Raw genomic sequence first — 19,659 nt, forward strand, 5'->3', positions numbered from 1 at the left:
GACCCAGTGAAAAAAGAGCTACTTCTCCAGGTGTATTCCCCAAGTCCCTAGCTCAGGCAACGATGGAAGGAGTCCCACTTGCGAGTGAGGAAGCAGCCTGAATGTATCGAGGTAGTTATTAGCATTTTCCACATCTTTACATTCTTCTTCCCGTTATTCAGAATTTGAGTTGAGAGGGTTGGCTTCCTACCTAGAGCTTGAAATCACTATAAAGCACGCAGCACCTCACTAGGCTATAAAGACTGCATGTTGTCTATTTACCAAGCCCAATCCCTAAAAGATTCAAAAAGAAAGCCCACAAAAAATCTATACCTCCTGCCAACATCTCAGCATCACTTCATATACATAGTTGGATGCCAACTTCGGCTGGTAGAGTCGGTGGCCTCGAGTAACCATGGTTACCACTTCATAATTGGTATATTTTTCAAAGGGCATTCTGCCTTCTGTGAATACTTCCCACATTAAAACACCTGGAAAAGAATCAGGATTACCAAATGGATGTATCCACTTCCTCCTCAGGGCGGACGGACATGAGGAAACATGGACCATGGATCTTACCAAATGACCAGACATCTGATTTGCTGCTGAAGCGGCTATAATTAAACACTTCAGGTGGACACCACTTCACAGGAAACTTAGCACCAGAAGAACTTGTATACTGATCATCCAGAACATACCTAGAGTAAGACACACCATGGGCTTACACCTCTGAAGAAAAATCTGCATTTTCTACTTGTTCTTTCATTTTTTTTCCCCTTGCAATCAAAAACACAGTTGACTGAAGTCCAACAAGCATCCGGTTGAAGCTAAATGTTCACCTCAGTGGCCACACCTGGTGATTTCCAACTTCCTCTCAGCTTAATTTAAGTGCATGAGATGGATGCATCACCACATTACCATCTGCACTTTGATTTTTCTGTTTTTCTTTCTTTTTATAAGGCAATGGAGACAATGTATCATAAAATACTTTGCAAGCTTTTCTTTGTAAGCAATTCTGTTCTTTAAATAAAATTTTACCCACAGGCCCCATATGTAAAAAATCTAAAGCAGAGCTGCTCCAGAGGAAGTGGTATAAAGCATCTAGAAACACACATGCTTTCAGCCCTCACAATTCCACAGAGCACAATTTAAAACTATAGCATATGAAGATGGCAAATGCAAAAAACAAACAAACAAACAAAAACACAACACAAAATGCCACATGTAAACAGTGGAGTATGCATTTATACATAACATCCCCACATACATACATGCACTCAAAACAATACTATATAACTTTTTTTTTCTTTTTATTATTATTTTTTTTTTTTAATAACTTTTTTATGTGAACATACTATGTCCTTCTGGAAGAACATACAAAAACTGTTAACAGTGGCTAACTTTGGGGGAGAATCCTTGATTAGGGTTGGTAGATGAAAAGACTTCAGCCCTTTCTGTAAGGTGGGCAGCACATATTTACAAAAGGAATGTATTTCTGTATTATATGTGAATATGCCATTAATTTCTAAAAGCTTCCATGAGAAAATTTTCAAAGAATTGCACAAACGTCCTTTGCTCTGTAGACAAAGATGATGACTCAGCACAAAGCCAGCTGCTGGCTGGCAGACAATGCCACTATGGGCTGGATCAAACTGTCGGCCAGGGGAGTCTGACTTTAGGGTATAAAGAGTGTTTTTGAGTGGTTGATACAAAAGTGCAGATTTTCTGAAAGCCTAACATATGAAGATTGAACATATGAAAGTGGCCGACAGCCTGCCAAATATATAGTATCTTTATATAAAAGCAAATAAAGAGCACTGGGTAATTAATATCCTAAGAGTTGGAAGTTCTGGTCCCATTTCTGACAGTAACAGTTTTCTAATCTCCCTGGGCCTGAGTTTCCTTAGGAGTTAAACCTGGCCCTACATGGCCTGGTCCTTGCCTGCATTTATAAGCATTCCTGGCGCTGCCCGTTGGCCAGCTACCCTAGCGCTTTTTCCATTCCTTGAGCAGGCCAGACGTGTCCCAGACTTCAAGCTTTTTCACTTTTTCTTCCTACCTGAAATATTTTATCCTTTTATTTTCACCTATACTGGCTACTTCCTACCTTCTTGTCTCCAAACAAATCTCCCTATCGCAAAGAAGTCGTCCTGAACATCAGATCGAGTAGCCACCCTCACTCTTGCCCTGCATTGTCACTCAGCACCACCTCAAATTATCTGTATTACAGGGATCAGTCAACTTTTCTGTAAAGGGCCAGATAACACATATTTCAAATCTGGCAGGCCATACAGTCCCCAAGACAGCTACTCGACTCTGCATCTGTAGCGGGAAAGCAGTCACAGGTAACACCTAAATGAATGAGCGAGGCTATGTCTCAGTCACGCTATTTTTATGGACAGTGACATTGGAGTTTCAGAATTTTTTTACATGTCATAATATTCTTTTCATTTTTGCATCTATTTAAAAATGTGAAACCCAAATGAAATGTGGGTCAGACTGACAGCCACAGTTTACCAGTATCGACCCTGCTCAATCATGTAACTTTATCAGGTCTTCTGATTCACCTTCTTCCTGAATGTAAGCTGCGTGCGGGCAAGGACTTGTAGGTCTTATTCTCTAATGTGGTTCAGCCTATCATTATGCCTGGCGTGCAGCAGGCACCTGATTTTTTATGGGTGGATGTATGGATGAATCAATGGACAGACAGAGGAAGAAGCGACAAAAAATAAACTAAATACCTTTTAAAGGTATTTTATAATACTATTAAATTATAAAAATTAAGAGAAGAAAAACACTGCAGACATGGACATACTAAGAACCTCACCACCAAATACGTTTTTGTGAAAACAAAAGATTCTAGAAATCTAATCCACACCAGGAAATATAGTATATTTAACAGGCTATACTACCACCTAGTGGAGAGAACTACTAACATCACAATATATACTTATTTTAATCTGAGAATCAGTTAACAAGATTTCCTTTCTGCTTCGTCATTGCAAATTATTCCCACACTTATTAATTCCACCAAAAAAATGCAAACATCACCTAAAACCACATATACTTGGACATACCTGGCCATTCCAAAATCAGATACTTTTACAACTCCCGCCTCACTTACTAGACAATTTCTGGCAGCCTGGAAAACAACATTATGATGGTATATTAGTTTAAAAATTCCACCATTTAAGTAGGAAAATATAAGTTCTGTTCATATTAAATTTAGTGTAACCTAGTCAACATTTGCAGAGAGTGGAAATGTCCTTTAATAAGTTGTTTTTACCCCTATGGAAGTATTTCCATTGTGTATTTGAAAAAATGAATAGAAAGGCAGGTCAGAAAGTCATATTGCAATAAGGCATTATTGCATAATCTTTACCAATTGTCTTTTTTTTTTCTTTTTTTGAGACAGGGTCTGCCTCTGTCGCCCAGGCTGGAGTGCAGTGGCGCAATCTTGGCTCACTGCAACCTCTGCCTCCCAAGTTCAAGTGATTCTTCTGCCCCAGCCTCCAGAATAGCTGGGATTACAGGCACCTATCATCACACCCAGCTAATTACTGTATTTTTAGTAGAGACGGGGTTTTACCATTGTGGCCAGGCTAGTCTTGAACTCCTGCCCTCATCCATCTGCCTCGGCCTCCCCCAGTGTTAGGATTATAGGTGTGAGCCACCACACTGGCCAACTGTCATTCTTAAACAAGGGCTAATAGAAGAGTCAACTCACTTTTCTCCCTCCCAGACCTGTTCTTATTAAACTATCCAATTTTCTTACTGACAATGAGAACATCTCTTGAAGTCCTTAATCCAGTTCTCACTGGATTAATCCAGTTCTCACAATGATGGGTGACCAATCTCTTATCCAATATTTCTGCTCAGTGATTGGTCATCTCATCCCAGTCAAAGAACAGACTGGGTGCAGTGGCTCACGCCTGTAATCCCAACATTTTGGGAGGCTGAGGCGGGTGGAAAACTTGAGGTCAGGAGTTTGAGACCAGCCTGGCCAACATGACAAAACCCCGTCTCTACTAAAAATAGAAAAAAATTTGCCAAGTGTAGTGGCACACAACTGTAGCCCCAGCTACCTGGGACTGGAGGCTTGCTTGAACCTGGGAGGCGGACGTTACAATGAGCAGAGATCACGCCACTGCACTCTAACCTGGGCGACAGAGCAAGACTCGGTCTCCAAAAGAACAGCTATGTGTGAATACAGTTCGCTTTTTCATTTATGTTCCCAGTATATTATAACATGATGTACAAAATTGGTCAAATACAATTGTGGATTATTTAATTTATATTTTCTTGCACATTCTTCAAGGTTACAAGGTTCAAGAAAATAGCTTGACAGAAAGACATGGTATTTCTCAGAAGGAAGACATGATGATTTTTTTTTTTTTTTTTTTGAGACCAAGTCTTGCTCTGTCACCAGGCTAGAGTCCAGTGGTGCCATCTCGGCTCACTGCAACATCCGCCTCCCGGGTTCAAGTGATTCTTCTGCCTCAGCCTCCCAAGTAGCCAGGACTACAGGCGGCCGCCACCACACCAGGCTGTTTTTTGTATTTTTAGTAGAGACAGGGTTTCATCATGTTCGCCAGGATGGTCTCAATCTCTTCACCTCATGATCTGCCCGCCTCGGCCTCCCAAAGTGTTGGGATTATAAGCGTGAGGCACCACACCAGGCCAATAATATTTTAATACCATAACCCATAGACCAAGGTGTGTTTTTCTTTCTTCCTGACTGTTCATAATTCTATTTTCTCTATGCGGCAATTGCACTATGAGGTTCCTTCTTGCTGAGTGTATTTTAAGAGTCTCATAGGCCGGGCATGGTGGTTCACGCCCAGCACTTTGGGAGGCCGAGGCAGGCGGATCACGAGGTCAAGAGATCAAGACCATCCTGGCTAACACGGTGAAACCCCATCTCTGCTAAAAATACAAAAAAAATTAGCTGGGCATGGCGGTGGGTGCCTGTAGTCCCAGCTACTAGGGAGGCTGAGGCAGGAGAATGGCGTGAACCCGAGAGGCAGAGCTTGCAGTGAGTCGAGATCACGCCACTGCACTCCAGCCTGGGCGAGTGAGACTCCGTCTCAAAAAAAAAAAAAAAAAAAAAAAGTCTCTTATAAAATGAGAGTTAATGCCCATTCCCTGGACTGCCTGCATCTTCCTATGAAAACACTTCACAACTCCACAATGCCTGCGCTGGATGGTCAACAGGATTCTTTACCAAGAAGACAAGAGCATCCGAAGTTTCCCATAAGGGGTGACACAAACCTACCATAGTAATACCAATGTCATAGGCACAGAAATATGAGAATCGTTTTTGCCAAAATATAATCTGTCTGGAAGGTGTAATCTGCCACACTGATGCAGATATTCAGTTTTTATCAGTTTTGTAAGGACAAAACAGACAAAGGTTCTTAGTTTACGAGTTTCAATTGACAGAGATGTTCTTCGTCATCCCTGACATAATGATAACAATAACTGATGCTATCTATAGCATGTATATCTTACAAAGCCCTTTGCCCCAGTCAAATAATGTGATCTTTAAAACAGTCTTGGAAGCCAAACAACATTATAACCCACAATTTACAGACACCGAAACTGAATCTAAGATAAGGTAAGTATCCCAAAACACACCTAGGAAATCAAGTGTTCCATCTCCAAATCTTCAACTCTCTAATATGCTTTAATTCTAGAGAGCATAGCATAGTAGTTAGGTAGGGACCCTAGAGCCAAGCTGCCCGGGTTCAAATCCTGGCTCTACAATTCACTTGTCCATTGGTAAGTTATTTTATCCTATTTGCACCTCAGTTTCCTCATCTGTAAAAAGGGAATAATAAGAAAATCTACTTCCCAGAATTATGATTAAACGAGTTTATTTGTAAAATACTTATCAGAACAATGTCTGTCTAAGGTGACTGCTAACTTTAAAAAATGTTTTGCTGAGGCTGGGCGCAGAGGCTCACACCTGTAATCCTAGCATGTGGGAGGCTGAGGCAGGCAGATCGCTTGAGCAGATCGCTTGAGTTTGAGACCAGTCTGAGCAACACAGCGAAACCCCATCTCTACAAAAATTAGCCAGGCATGGTGGCACATGCCTATAGTCTCAGCTACTTGGGGGCTGAGGCAGGAGGATCGCTTGAACCCGGGAGGTTGAGGCTGCAGTGGGCCAAGATTACGCCACTGCACCACAGCCTGGAAGACAAAGTGAGACCCTGTCTCAAAGGAAAAAAAAATTTTTTTTAGGTTTTTCTGCTTTCTAAAAAAATGTGTCCATGCTTTATCACTAGAAAGCTAAAACTAAAATATGGGAGGAAGTCCCAAATGAAAATTACACTCTTCTTGGTGAAAGAATTATTTTCTTTCAGGGGACAGACAGTGCTACTGATATGCTGAAAGCAAGCATTTTCAGCTGATTATTTTCAGGGGACAGACACTGCTGCTAATATGCTGAAAGCATTTGTAAAGAACAGGTAGAGAAGAAAAACAGAAGGAAAAGAAGAATGGAGGAGAGAGTGAGAACAGGTGAGAAGGGAAAAATTGTCTCCATCACAATAATTTAGAACTGGTAACAGATTTCTTTTTCTGGTATTTTGAGAAGTTAACATGAACCTCCATGTTTTCCCAGTGATTTGAGAGATTTTTTTAAAAATCCAAAGGATATCTCTTATAGTTTCTGTTTATAGTGTATGAGGTGGAAAAGAACTTGGGATCTAGTTAGAAAGTCAAGGCCAACTGCAACTTCTCTACTTATCACAGGAGGCAAGCCATTTCACTTCCCTGAAGATAATTTTCTCATCTGTACAAGAGTGATGGTAAGAGAATCCACTGTGAGTAGCTATCTCATGGGATTCTTATGGAGATCAAAAAATTAAAACATGGAAACTTGCTTGGAGATATTAACTAGGTAAATAATTAGACTGAATAAAGATCTTTCCTTTAAAATTACAGGGCAAGTTAAATTTACCAACTTTAAAAATAATGGTGAAAGATTGTTAAGAACAAAAATTGGCTATTAACACATCATTGCACATTTGCTGAGCCAGTGTTACAAAGGAATTCAGCCAATGAGTGGGAATGTGGGCAGCTAGGGTTACCAGATCTCTGTGGATGAAGCTGTTTCTCTCCAGATACTCCATCCCTTCACACACATCCTGACACATGCTCAGCAGCACGTCTCTACTGAAATGACCTTGTCTCTGTCGGAGGAAATTCAGAAGGCAGCCCCTTTCCATGAACTCGGTAACAATGTATATTGGTTTCTGCTGGGTGCATACACCATAAAGCTGCACTAACTTCGGGTGTGTCAGTTTCCTGGAAAGGAAGACATACACATATATAGTTACTATAGGAAAAGAAACTACCAAGTTTTTGGTGAGGGGCCACTTTTTAATACAAAAAGGTGAGCCAGAAAGACGATCACCACTTACATCATCACTTTAGCTTCTTCTATAAAGTCCTCCTCGCACATGGCACCTTCCCGAATAGCTTTGATTGCGACTTTGTACTGGGCTCGCCATTTGCCAAGCCTCACCACTCCAAACAGTCCACTTCCCAATTCCCTCATAAAGGTCAGTTCTGAAGGGTTAATCTCCCACTTCTCTGCATGACAGAAGGGGAAAATGTTCATATTTAAAAAGGAAAACATAGCATGAATCAGAGAGGGGAAAAAGAACCTATAACCAAGATCAACCTCAAAATTACAGGATAACACTGTAATAATTCCTGGTAAAACACAGAAGAGACTTGAAACCTGCATCTGAACTGCCAAAGGTGGGGAGGATGAATCCCTTCTAACCGATGTGAAATGAAGAAGGCAAGACAATTCTCCACAAGTAATAATAATAATAATAATAATATAGCCTGAAAGTTAAAGGTACTTTTGTCAAACAAACACTTCCTTCTTTACCACTCTCCCTTCTCAGGTTTGTTGTTTTGTTTTTTTTTCTTTTTCAATTCCATCAAGTTGGAAATAATGTAATCTGCTGTTTTAAAGGCTTTTGTCAGAAGCGACAAAGACAATTAAGTTGGAAGCTTTCTTTCTTACCTTCATCCTGACTCACGTTCTTGTAAGCAATACAGCTGGTGAGAACCAGGAAGGGCTTTGATTTATTTTAGATGTTAATATGATAATGCTTATTTTTTTACTGACAGAAAGTTTTCTATGGAATTATGAATAATGATGAAAATATAATACCTAGGCTGCTACGGTCTTAAGTATAATTACCTAAAAACCCATGCTATAAACTTACGAAAACAATTCCAGTATGTGAAATAGTACACATCCAAATTTATCTTATGACAATGGATTCTTTTCAAGGAAAATCAGCTCACGCAACCACAAAATAAGAGTTACCATAGCTGAATCCTGCAGTGGTGGGTGCATTCTTCCCTTTCACACTAACTGGGTACCGAAGCCGGGTGACAAGTCCTAATAATCAAAGAAAGCGTTGCAGTCAAACTCATTCATAATCATTCTGCTTGGTCACATGCTACAGGAAACTCACTTATAAAATTCATCATTTATTCATTTACTGCGCATCCTCTGTGTGTACATACAGCACTGTGCTATATGCTTTTATTCATTCAACAAACATTTTCTTTTAAATACTACAGTGTTTAACAGGCACCATGCTAACTTTCTCTTTTTCCAAATATTTTAAAGGATGTTAAAAGGTTTCTAACAGTTATTTCACGTTCTTTTCCAATATGAGAGCTGAACTATGAAAGGGAATTATATTAGTCTGCTAAAAATGAAAGTTATTCACCTGACATGACTCAGTATTAGCAATCTTAGCATAAAAATCGGGCTCTAAGATAGCAACAATTCGGAATACCAACTACTGGAAATCAGTGTGTATCTTTTAACCCAAGTTGCATACAGCACTAAATAAGAAACAGGAGGTGTCTCTTCCAAAAACACCCATAGCACTCTGTATTTCCTCTACTACAAGATATCTCAAAGCAATTTAAAATCATTATGTACTTCTCTGTCTCCCCGCAAGTGGTAGGGTCTCGGAAAATCAGGATCAGTTACTACACCTAGTCCACCACAGTCTCCCCAAAGTCTGGCTCTGTTTCTGGCATGCAGTAGGCACTTGATACATGTTTGTTGAATGAATTGAGATGACAGTGAAGAATAAAACTTATACAGGAATACGGAAGAAAAAATTAGGGAGCAAAAACACCAAAAAAGAAAACAACAGAATGAGATATAAATTGATACGAAATCAGTTCCTCAAATGTTAAACACAGAGTTACCATATGACACAGCATACCCATAACTAGGTAAATACCCAAAAGAAATGAAAACATATTTCCACGCAAAAACTGGTGTACAGGTGTTTACAGAAGCATTATTCATAAGAGAACTAATGTGGAAACAACCCAAATGTCCATCAACTTATGAATAATAAACAAAATCCATACAATGAATTATTATTTTTATACCTGGCCACAAACCAATTTCTAACAATGTGTTCAGGAAGTCCATCACAGCAATAAACATTAATGTCAATTTTCATTGTCTAGAATTCCTAGTGATATTGTCAGCAAATTTTTTCCTTAACCTCATTTTACCTATAGTTTTTACATATCTAGGCTGTGTCTTGGCTTCCATAAATAGATGAAGCACGACTTTCTAACACAACAGGTGGATGGTAAGATATTCCCCCTGTATTTGAAGATAGAGGGGTTGATCCCATCTCAACATTGAGCATTATTATACTCAATTTGAAACTGTTATTTTACTTAAGAGTTAAATGTAGACTTGTATGCTGGCCTGAGAACCTAAGCATTCCACAAATATTGTGTTAGGCTCTGGGTTGTGACTCAATAATAAGTAGAAGTTATTGTGCAATTACTATGTGTCAAGCCCTGTTCATTTTGTTTATATTATCTGATTATTTCAGTAAACTCGTGATGTATGTTTTTAAAAAAGGGAATGGAATGCATCTACATACTACAACATGACAACGTCAACAACAGTTACGTTAAGTCAGTGAAGCTAGTCACGGAAGACCACATATTCTATAATTCCATTTATATGAAATGTCCAGAATAGGCAAATCTATAAGGGAGACAGAAAGTATGTTAATGGTTGCCTGGGGCTGGGCTGGTGAAGGGGGATGGGGTGACAATTATTTGATACAAAACTTCTTCTTGGGATGATGACAACATTCTTTAAAAAAAAATTTAGATTATGCTGATAGTTGGCACAACTCTGTAAATATGCTAAAAACCACTGAATTGTATACTTTAAATGGGTGGGCTTTATAGTATATAAATTTTATCTAAATAACCATTATTATTACCTGAAAAAAAGTGAACAGTCACAAAATAGCAGGCTTTGCAAAGGGTGCCTTCAATAAAATTTCAAAATTTTTCATAAGTTGGGTGAAGCACTTGGCTATCCCTGCCCAGTTACATTTTTAAAGTCAAAGGCTGGAAATCTTTCTATATAATCCTGTGGAACTTTAATTTTCATAAATGTTGTTTCGTTTCTGTTATTTTTTGGTTTTCAGTTTGTTCCCACTCTTGTGGTAGTGTACCAGAGATTCAAGAAGATGGTTAACTTGTAGGATATGATTACTCTACTCTCTGGAAACCTACAGCATAGGACTGAATCCTGGTTTTTCTGGCATCTTCTGTGACTATTCTGAAATAGACATATCTTGGACTTTAGTATCAAGGACATATATACCACATAAATGTGAACTTTTTTTTAACTTTTAAGTTCAGGGTTATAAGTGCAAGTTTGTCACATGGGTAAACTTGTGTCATGGGGGTTTGCCATACAGATTACTTCATTACCCAGGTATTAAGCCTAGTACCCATAAGTTGTTTTTCCTGATCCTCTCCATCCTCCCAACCTCTACCCTACAAAAGACTCCAGTGTGTGTTGTTCCCCTCTATGTGACCATGTATTCTTATTGTTTAGCTTCCACTTACAAGAGAGACCATGTGGTATTTGGTTTTCTGTTCCTGTGTTAGTTTGCTAAGGATAATGGCCTCCCTGCAAAGGACATGATCCCATTCTTCTTTGATGGCTTCACAGATTCCATGGTGTATATGTACCAGATTTTCTTTATCCTGTCTATCACTGATGGACATTTAGGTTGATTCCATGTCTTTGCTATTATGAACAGTGCTGCAATGAACACCCACATGCATGTGTCTTTATAATAGAATGATTTATATTCCTTTGGGTACACACCCAGTAATGGGACTGCTGGGTTGAATGGTGTTTCTGCCTTACTGTCTTCCACAATGGCGGAACTAATTTATACTCCCACCAACAGTGTATAAATGTAATGTGAACATTTGCTATATACCAATGGAATAACTCATGTCCTAAGGTCAAGACAGAGCTTTTTATAAAACTTGATATTATTTCTAATTATTCTTTGTATATATTATTCCTTTAATATGCAGTAATTTTAAATCAACCACATTCTACAATGAACTAACTATAAAATAAAACTGCTCAAGGAATTAATCACAGTATCTGATCATTTTAATCACAACCTTATATTTGAAGTAGGTTTTCACAGCTCACTTACCTGCTGCATTGTGCTTATGATATTCAATAATCTCAGGAATTGAGCCAAAAGCATGTTTTTCAGCTAGGTAATACTTCTTTGGAGATGTTGTTGTTTCCTTTATATGATAATGCCTGAAACCCGATGAACCTTCTCTAGAACAAAAATCAAAATGTGTCAGAACCAAGTTGAAATAACAGAACTTCATTCTTAAGGTGTTTTCTACAAGGGCAACCACAGCATCTATCCATATGATTCCCTCTATTCCTGGCACGAATTTTACTTCCCCTATGTTCTTCTTAGCTTCGTCTTTCATATTAGCATGTCAAAGTTTTTAAAGTACTCACTGAAAACACACATGGCCCTTTGCATGAGATTTGGAAAGAGAACATTTATGAATTCCACTTACCAACAGCTGGAAATCTTAACGTAGCTATTAGCAGCTACTGCTTTTTGTTCCTGCTGTTGCATAAACTTACAAATGTCTAGAATACTTAAATCGCCAATAGTGAATAAATTAGACTTTTAAACATTCAACTTTAGGTACCTTTCTAGAGCAGAGATCTTCTCTAGTCCTCTCTTGCTAAAAATGCTTTCAAGATGACTCCTGTTGCTCTTAGGGTAAAGCTCAGACTTATTGACATTGACATGAACTTGCCTCTGCTTCAACTCTCAGGCTTCTTCTCCTCCCTTCACTCTGCTCCCATTCTACCACACAGCTACAACATACTTTTCAGTGACTTGAACTCACCACATCCTCTCTCCCCTCTAGGTCCAGGCAATTTCCTGGTCAGAAACACTCCGTCCCCTCCCTCTGAGTTTTTCCTGCTCACCTCTCAGGTCTCAGCCTGGATGTCATTTGGGAGAGCGTTCATGACTAACTCAAGATGTGCCTAGGCTGTTTACCATCCCCTACCCCCAAACCCACCACACACACACATTACCCTCCCACATGGCACTTACTACCATCACTGTCTGTTACTGGGCTGTAGCATCTACTAACCTACTGGTGGGCAGGGTCTCTGCATCCTTTGCTCATGATTTTATCCTTAGTGACCAGCACCGTTCACTATAAATGTTTGTTGAATATTACTAAAGTTATTATAGCCATACTCAACAAATACACATGAAAAACTATAGGGAAAATTACTGAAAATATAAATACAAAAAACAGTATATACACTTCAGAAATCAAGTTCAGGTTTTCTTTTTAATGGTGAAATGCTGCATATTTTTATGAAAATTAGGAATCCATATAAACTACATAGGAAGTTCATGCAAAAACTCTAAATTATTAAAAAAAAAAATGGCAGGATTACTCACCCTCCAAACTTGGTATAAAGGGAGACTGTGTACAAGCCTGGTTGACTGGAATCCCTTACCATAAAACCACCTTCTTTATCCTAAAATCCAAGTTCAGAAAAAAATTGTTTTATTCCAATTACTAATAGCATCACCATGGAGAATACTGAAGAACCTAATATTATAATTTTATAATTATTATTCTTTCCCAGAAAATCTGCTTTGAAGAAGCACAACTTACCATTAGGGCCCCTTGGTTTCTCCCACCCACATGACTTTGTACTTCAAATTACTGCGCTAGGAGAGTAGTTAAAGAAATTGCACTCAATTCCCCACAATCACAAATCCTCACAAATGGTGAGACATTTCAATCAAACAATCTCTCAGTGCCCTTCCAGAACTGAGAGACAAGATTTTGCAATTCCTGTAAGGCCTGGACATGTAGGAAAACTGTCATGGAAAAATATATTTCTTAATGATTGGGTTTCATTTCATACATTTTTTGTATTTGTTATAAGCTTTGATTCTTGACTCAGTATGATTTTCAATTCACACTGAATTTTCCTATAAATGTCTCAGTGCTTTTTATAAGAATGAATTTAAAAATTCTTAATTCTCTAGAAGTTGAAGTTAAATATCAGTCTTTTTTTTTGAGACAGAGTCTCGCACTGTTGCCCAGGCTGGCTGGAGTGCAGTGGCACAATCTTGGCTCACTGCAGCCTCTACCTCCTGGGTTCAAAGAATTCTCCTGCCTCAGCCTCCCAAGTAACTGGGACTATAGGCGTGCACCACCATGTCCAGCTAGTTTTTATATTTTTAGTAGAGACGGGGTTTCACCATGTTGGCCAGCTTGGTTTTGAACTTCTGACCTCCAGTGATCCACCCTCCTTGATCTCCGAAAGTGCTGGGATTACAGGCGTGAGCCAACATACCCAGCCAAATATCAGCCTTTACAAAAGGAGAGATGGAGGCACAAGTAACTTAAGCAGAGAAAATCAAGAGTTGGAAACAATGCTAAAAGACTAAAGGTCAAATCTTTCTCAGGTTCCAAGCTGAAAAGCAAGAAATAGACCCTATGAACCTCAAATACCTCTCTGTCCAGTAACACTACCATCAATCTCTAGTATTTAAATTGCTTTAAGATGAAAAGTGTGTCCTTTATTAGTTGAAAAATAAAACAAATTGTACTCTTCTTCATAGGAAAAACAATGGAATTAAATAAGGCCCCACAAAAATACCTGATAACAATTAGGGATAATAATTGTAATAATCGATCAGTAAAAAGTATAACAGAGGCTGGGCACGGTGGCTCATGCCTGCAATCCCAGTACCTTGGGAGGCTGAGGCAGGCAGATCAGTTGAGGTCGGGAGTTCAAGACCAGCCTGGCCAAAATGGCAAAACCCCATCTCTACTAAAAATACCCCATCTTTACTAAAAATTAGCCAGGCATGGTGGTGCATGCCTGTAATCTCAGCTACTTGGGAGGCTGAGGCAGGAGAATCGCTTGAACCCAGGAGACAGAGGCTGCAGTAAGCCAAGATCACACCACTGCACTCTAGTCTGGGAGACAGAGAGAGAGAAACTATCTTAAATAATATAAATAAATAAATAAATAAACAAACACATTTATTTATTGAAAATTTATTCTGTTCTAATGTTCTAGCATATCAATTTATTTAATCATCAAAACAGTCCTATTACATAGGTACTATTGTTATCCCCACATTACTTCGCAGGTAAGGAAATGACAAACAGAAAGACTGGCTGGGTAATTTGTACCAGGTCACACAGCTAGTAAGCAGTAGAGGCAGGATCTGGTCCCCAGGCTGCCATTTAGCTACTCACTCCGCTACATCTGCCTCTCACTGTGGGGTCTCCAGAGAGGCATGGAAGAATCCTGTAGGCATGGTTACGTGTAGTCAGAATTAACCAAAGTCACCTACTATTGTTTTTTTAACATCAACTACAAAAACAAGCACTCAACAAAATCTTGATGCATGATACTAAGCAGGAGGTAAAATGAGAAAACATGAGTTTAAAAGACTGGGAACAATAGCTAAATAGAAAACTAGATCAGAAATGCAGAGAATTGTAGAGATCATCTTCTAGTCCAACTCCTTCTCTTACAGATGTGAAAAGTAGGCTAGAAAAGTCACAGGGAGACCCAGGTCCCATTACTCAGCACAGGGTAGTTCCCTCTATACATTTTACCCTTTCATTTTATTTCTTTTTAAAGGTATAGCAATTTCAGCACATTTATTTCTAAATGGAATTAAACATCTATTAATGCTTTATTTATAAAAGACATTATGTAGTATCAATGTAAACTATTTTGAAATAACTAACTTCGAGCCAAAAAAAAAAAAAAAACCAAACAAATACTTAAGCACTAAAAGTCAAGACAGCAAATGATCAATCAGGAAGAAAGCATTAGAGTAAGCTTGCCCCTCATGCTAAGGAAAGTGAAAGTGCAACAACTCCAGCAAAATGAGGATGGGCCACTACAGGAGACTCTCCCTGCCAGGGAATACACTGCTGCAGAACTCAGAGACTGCAAAGACCTTTAACCAACTACTGGCTGGTCCTAGAACAGTAGTGTTTGTTACTCATTGATAGCAAACAGTTGCAGATTTCCTTTTTCCTTCTCTACTCCCACCGCTTCACTTGATTAGGCTTTAATCCATTTATGCCTAGGGTTCCATTATTGGAACACTAAGCTTGTGGGCGTTATTTACATCCTACGGCTCAAAGTCATCAAAGGTCTGATTTTTCACACACAAAAAATTTGCAACCTCCAGCATAAATGAGTTAAAAAAAATAAAAATAAGAAGCAACAACTCCCTAGGGAACCCCTGGCTGCTTGGATGGTCTAACTGCGGGACACAGTGGGTGATGATATTTCCCTAGCCAGGAATGAAGCAGAAAAAAATGAGTGACATTACTACCCACCCAGCCCTGCAGCAACGCCTTCATAATGCAAGGCATACATACACAAGGGAATTGTAGCCTTATGGCCTGGATCATTCTGGCTGTGACAGAGGTTTGGCCTAATGAAGGAAATTTACCAGGAGGGACAACCTTGTGGTGGTTAGTGGAAAGCCCCTGGGGCTTCTCTAAAAATTAAGAATGAGGTAAGCCATCTATGCTCAGGTTTTCATGGGACTTGATAAAGCAATTTTTACTTCCAGGATGAAAAATAAATTGCTACAGGATATGCTGTGCTAACAAAAGGAAAATGAAAACTATCTGAAAGGTGGCAATGACAATTCTTTATGTAAGCTATACGTTTTGCTCCTGTGTGCCTGTATGCCTATATGTCTATATGTGTTATATATGTGTGACATTTCTATGTGATCTAAGAAAACATCCGGTAAATTAAATTAGTTTTTAAATTGTTGGTAAAATAAAATAGAAACATCTTCAGAATTTAATTCAGACATTTTGCCTAGATCTACTAGTCAGACAGGTTTAGGTTGTCTCTGCCTCAGGTCATAAAACTGCTGCTTCTGAGACGTTTTTGACACTTGTTTGACTTGTATGTGAGCTTAATTAAAATTAATCACTTCCTAGATATTTTACTGGAAATTAGAACTACTAAGAGTTACAATAGTAGTTAGTGTATATAATTAAAACTACTAGATGTAAGAGAAACAATTCTATATACAGAGTGTATAAAGAAAGTAAGATGAATTTTTGGTGAAGAAGGCTACATAAAAGATAGGATAGAGCTTTTGCTTAAGAAAAAGTCATTTTTTCTAGTTCAGAGGTTATTTAAAGGTTGTTTCAAAATGAAGGAAAAAATGATATAGATAAAACTAAATGGGTAGAAAGAGAATGAAGAAAAAGAAAGGAAAGTCACAGAACTTGTCCCAGCAGGAAGGAAATCTTTAGATGGTTATTAAAAAATCAAATGAATAAAATGGAAATTAATGGCGTTAAAACAAAGGTCTTAATACAACACTACTGAAGGTTGTGTGGACCAAAAGGAGCCCCTGCTGGTTCCCCAACATTAAAGAGCCCAGAATTACTTTGCTATATCTCCAGTCTGCAGAAACGTAAAAACCTAAAAGACAGAGATTATAATGATATAAGGCTGACCAACAATTGTTTCAGGGCAAAATTGAAGCAGGTTAATCAAGATAAAGACTGACAAAAGGGCTAGGGTCCCTTGGCTCAACCCCCTGCTGGGAACCTAAAGCCTTCTGCACAACAGAGGGTAAAATGTTCTGGAGGTAGAGAAGAGAAGTTCCTAGGACTAAAACATAAAAACATAAGGGTTTATAAGACTATGAAAGTTGGAATGTTTGAACAGGTTTTATGTAAAGTAGCTGTGTCTCCTTTATCTAAATGTTTTATGGGAATGAACATTGTATTTGACTGGGGAATGTTTCTTCTACTGTAAAATAGAGGGCATGTAAACCTGCCCTTCAAGCAATATTAATTGGATGTGATAAATGGGAGCCAGTATGACTGTCCAAGTTCATAGTGTAGAGAAAGTTGGAATGCTGGTAGGGACAAATTTTCTACCTGATAGTCTTTTGTTGAGTGTTACTAGGTCTTACGGCAAAAGCCAGTTAGCACCTCCCAGTGACAACTACTGGCACTCTGGACTAGAGAACTTCTACTAGAGGGGCATTTACTGCCTTGCTATGGATGCTAACTATAGCCACATCTACGACTAAAGAACATAAAATGCTCTTGACACCTGAAATATCCGTGCTGTCTCAGGTGAAGTCAGAGGAACACTCTAATGGAGATAGCAGTATCTAAAAGAGTTCCATCATAAAATGGAAATGGTTCATACAGGATCACACTATCTGGTGGGTACAAGGAGGAGACACTCATGAGCAGGGAGCCTCTCTAACCCAAAGACTGACTCTGGAACTGTGTGAGTAGCTGCTGGATTCTACAGTGCCCAATAAACAGCTCTCAACCGACCAAGCAAGAGTTGCATGGTTTGTGGATGGCGGTTCCAAGGTGAATGGACAACAACCTGTGTGGAAGGCTGCTACTCTGAAGAAGAGTCAAGAAACTGTGTTTTTGTGTGTTCTGAACTATTTAAAGCTTACAGCAATTGAGTAAAGTATAATTTTGAGAGCCAAACTGAGGCATTAACTATTCTCTCTGCCTGATTTCTCCAAAATTTGGAAGCTATTTGTGAGTATTCTTATTATGTGGCAATATAGTTTCTTGCATAAGTTCAATAAGCTATGTTTTCTTTTGTAACAGGACATGCTGGGGAAACCACTGCTACAATAACCACACTGGTTATTTTACCAAGGCTTTGGGCATATGAAATTGTAAGGGCCAGTTTCAAGGGGTAGCGAGTAGGAAAACAGCCTGTTAACATGGCAAGAGTGATGTAACCTTGAAGTGAAACCACAGTGATGACCAGTGCTCGATCCCCACTTACCAAGGTGTTTGCAGCAAGGTGTTTAAACAATGCTTTCATAAAGATGCTTATCTAACCTCACAGTGGTCACATGTGCTGGTAAGAAAGGCTAAAGACATGTCCAGCTGCACATGTTTTACCCTAAAAGTTTGCTATATAAAGAATACTTTCTGGAGGGCAGGTGTGGGGATAACTGCCCTGAGGCCACAGGCCCACCCATGATTACTTCTGTTTATAAGTCCCTATTAAATATTTCTTTCTAGAAACTGAATTTGTCAGCCTCTTTCTTCAGTCTCTGAGCTCCCTCAGCCTCTGGGAATAGTTTTGCACAGACTTGCTCACTGCTGAACAAATTTAGAAAGAGAAATATGTGGAACTACTTATTATGGACTCATTAAAATTTATTTGCCCTTAAGCCAAACCCACAAGTACAAACACTTACTTCACTGCGGAGGAGTTGCTCTGCCTTGCTTCTATTCATATTTCTGCAATACCATCTGAACAGAAAAAACAATACATTTCAGGCCTCAGGTTTTTAGGACGTATTTTATTATTTTCAGTATTAATAAGGTAATTCCACTCATTAATAATAAATCTAACAAATAAGAACAAGATATCACTCATAATTTCAATAACAGACAACTAGTAATTTTGATGTATATACTTCCAGACTTTTTCTACCCATATTTCTATGAAAACATGTATGTATGCCCATATTCTTAGGTTTTATTAGAGTGAGATCAAACTACATAGGCTATACTATAATCTGAATTTTTCATATAACACTATAGGATATTTTTGCAAATCAATATAAGTCTACATATGATAGTATGCATGTGCCATAATTTATTTAAGCTATTCTTCACTGTTCAACATAAAAATCATTTTCAATTTTTCACTACTAGAATCACAGCAAGAATGAATTTTACTCCACTGACTCAAACATGCAGGAAGTGGCACTTTGTATTACTGTCTTTAATTCAAACTAAATCTTATTCCAAACTAAGGCTTATTCCAAGCCCTCCTCCTATCAATATGGCAGCAGATTTCATCTCAAGTCATAATGGTGGCTCCCTCAATGAATTTCACAAAGGTCCTAAGTGAAAAAAGAAACAACAAAACATAAGCACAGGCCTCCTGGGTCTCCAGACTTGCTGGTTTCCAGCAGAGCCCCAAGTCCTGTGGTTGCCCAAGACTCTATTGTAGAAATGTCTGCCATGACCAATCAGCTGGTCTTCCCTCCCATGAGATCTTTCAACCACCCTGTGCCACATCCCAAGACCCTGCCAATCTGTACCTCTTCTTCTTTTCTTTTGAGATACAGTCTTGCTCTGATACCCAGATGAAAGTGCAGTAGCGCAATCTCAACTCACTGCAACCTCCACCTCCTGGGTTCACACGATTTTCCTGCCTCAGCCTCCTGAGTAGCTGGAATTATAGGCATG

At 38.9% G+C, this 19,659-nt stretch overlaps 1 protein-coding gene across 5 annotated transcripts in view; it reads right to left on the reverse strand.

Annotated features, from left to right (window-relative positions):
* The window catches only part of TEC (tec protein tyrosine kinase), a 140,773-nt gene that overhangs the window by 3,910 nt on the left and 117,204 nt on the right, over positions 1-19,659 (reverse strand). For all 5 annotated transcript variants that reach the window (XM_078003372.1, XM_078003374.1, XM_078003373.1 and 2 more), the window contains 9 exons: positions 18,657-18,711; positions 12,843-12,922; positions 11,541-11,674; positions 8,336-8,410; positions 7,410-7,581; positions 7,077-7,293; positions 3,057-3,121; positions 559-677; positions 313-470 (listed from right to left, as the gene is read on the reverse strand). In XM_078003372.1, coding sequence (XP_077859498.1) covers positions 313-470; positions 559-677; positions 3,057-3,121; positions 7,077-7,293; positions 7,410-7,581; positions 8,336-8,410; positions 11,541-11,674; positions 12,843-12,922; positions 18,657-18,711 — 1,075 coding nt within the window. The remainder of the gene's footprint in view (positions 1-312; positions 471-558; positions 678-3,056; positions 3,122-7,076; positions 7,294-7,409; positions 7,582-8,335; positions 8,411-11,540; positions 11,675-12,842; positions 12,923-18,656; positions 18,712-19,659) is intronic.

This window comes from Macaca mulatta, chromosome 5, assembly GCF_049350105.2.
Source record: "Macaca mulatta isolate MMU2019108-1 chromosome 5, T2T-MMU8v2.0, whole genome shotgun sequence".
Taxonomy (NCBI): domain Eukaryota; kingdom Metazoa; phylum Chordata; class Mammalia; order Primates; family Cercopithecidae; genus Macaca; species Macaca mulatta.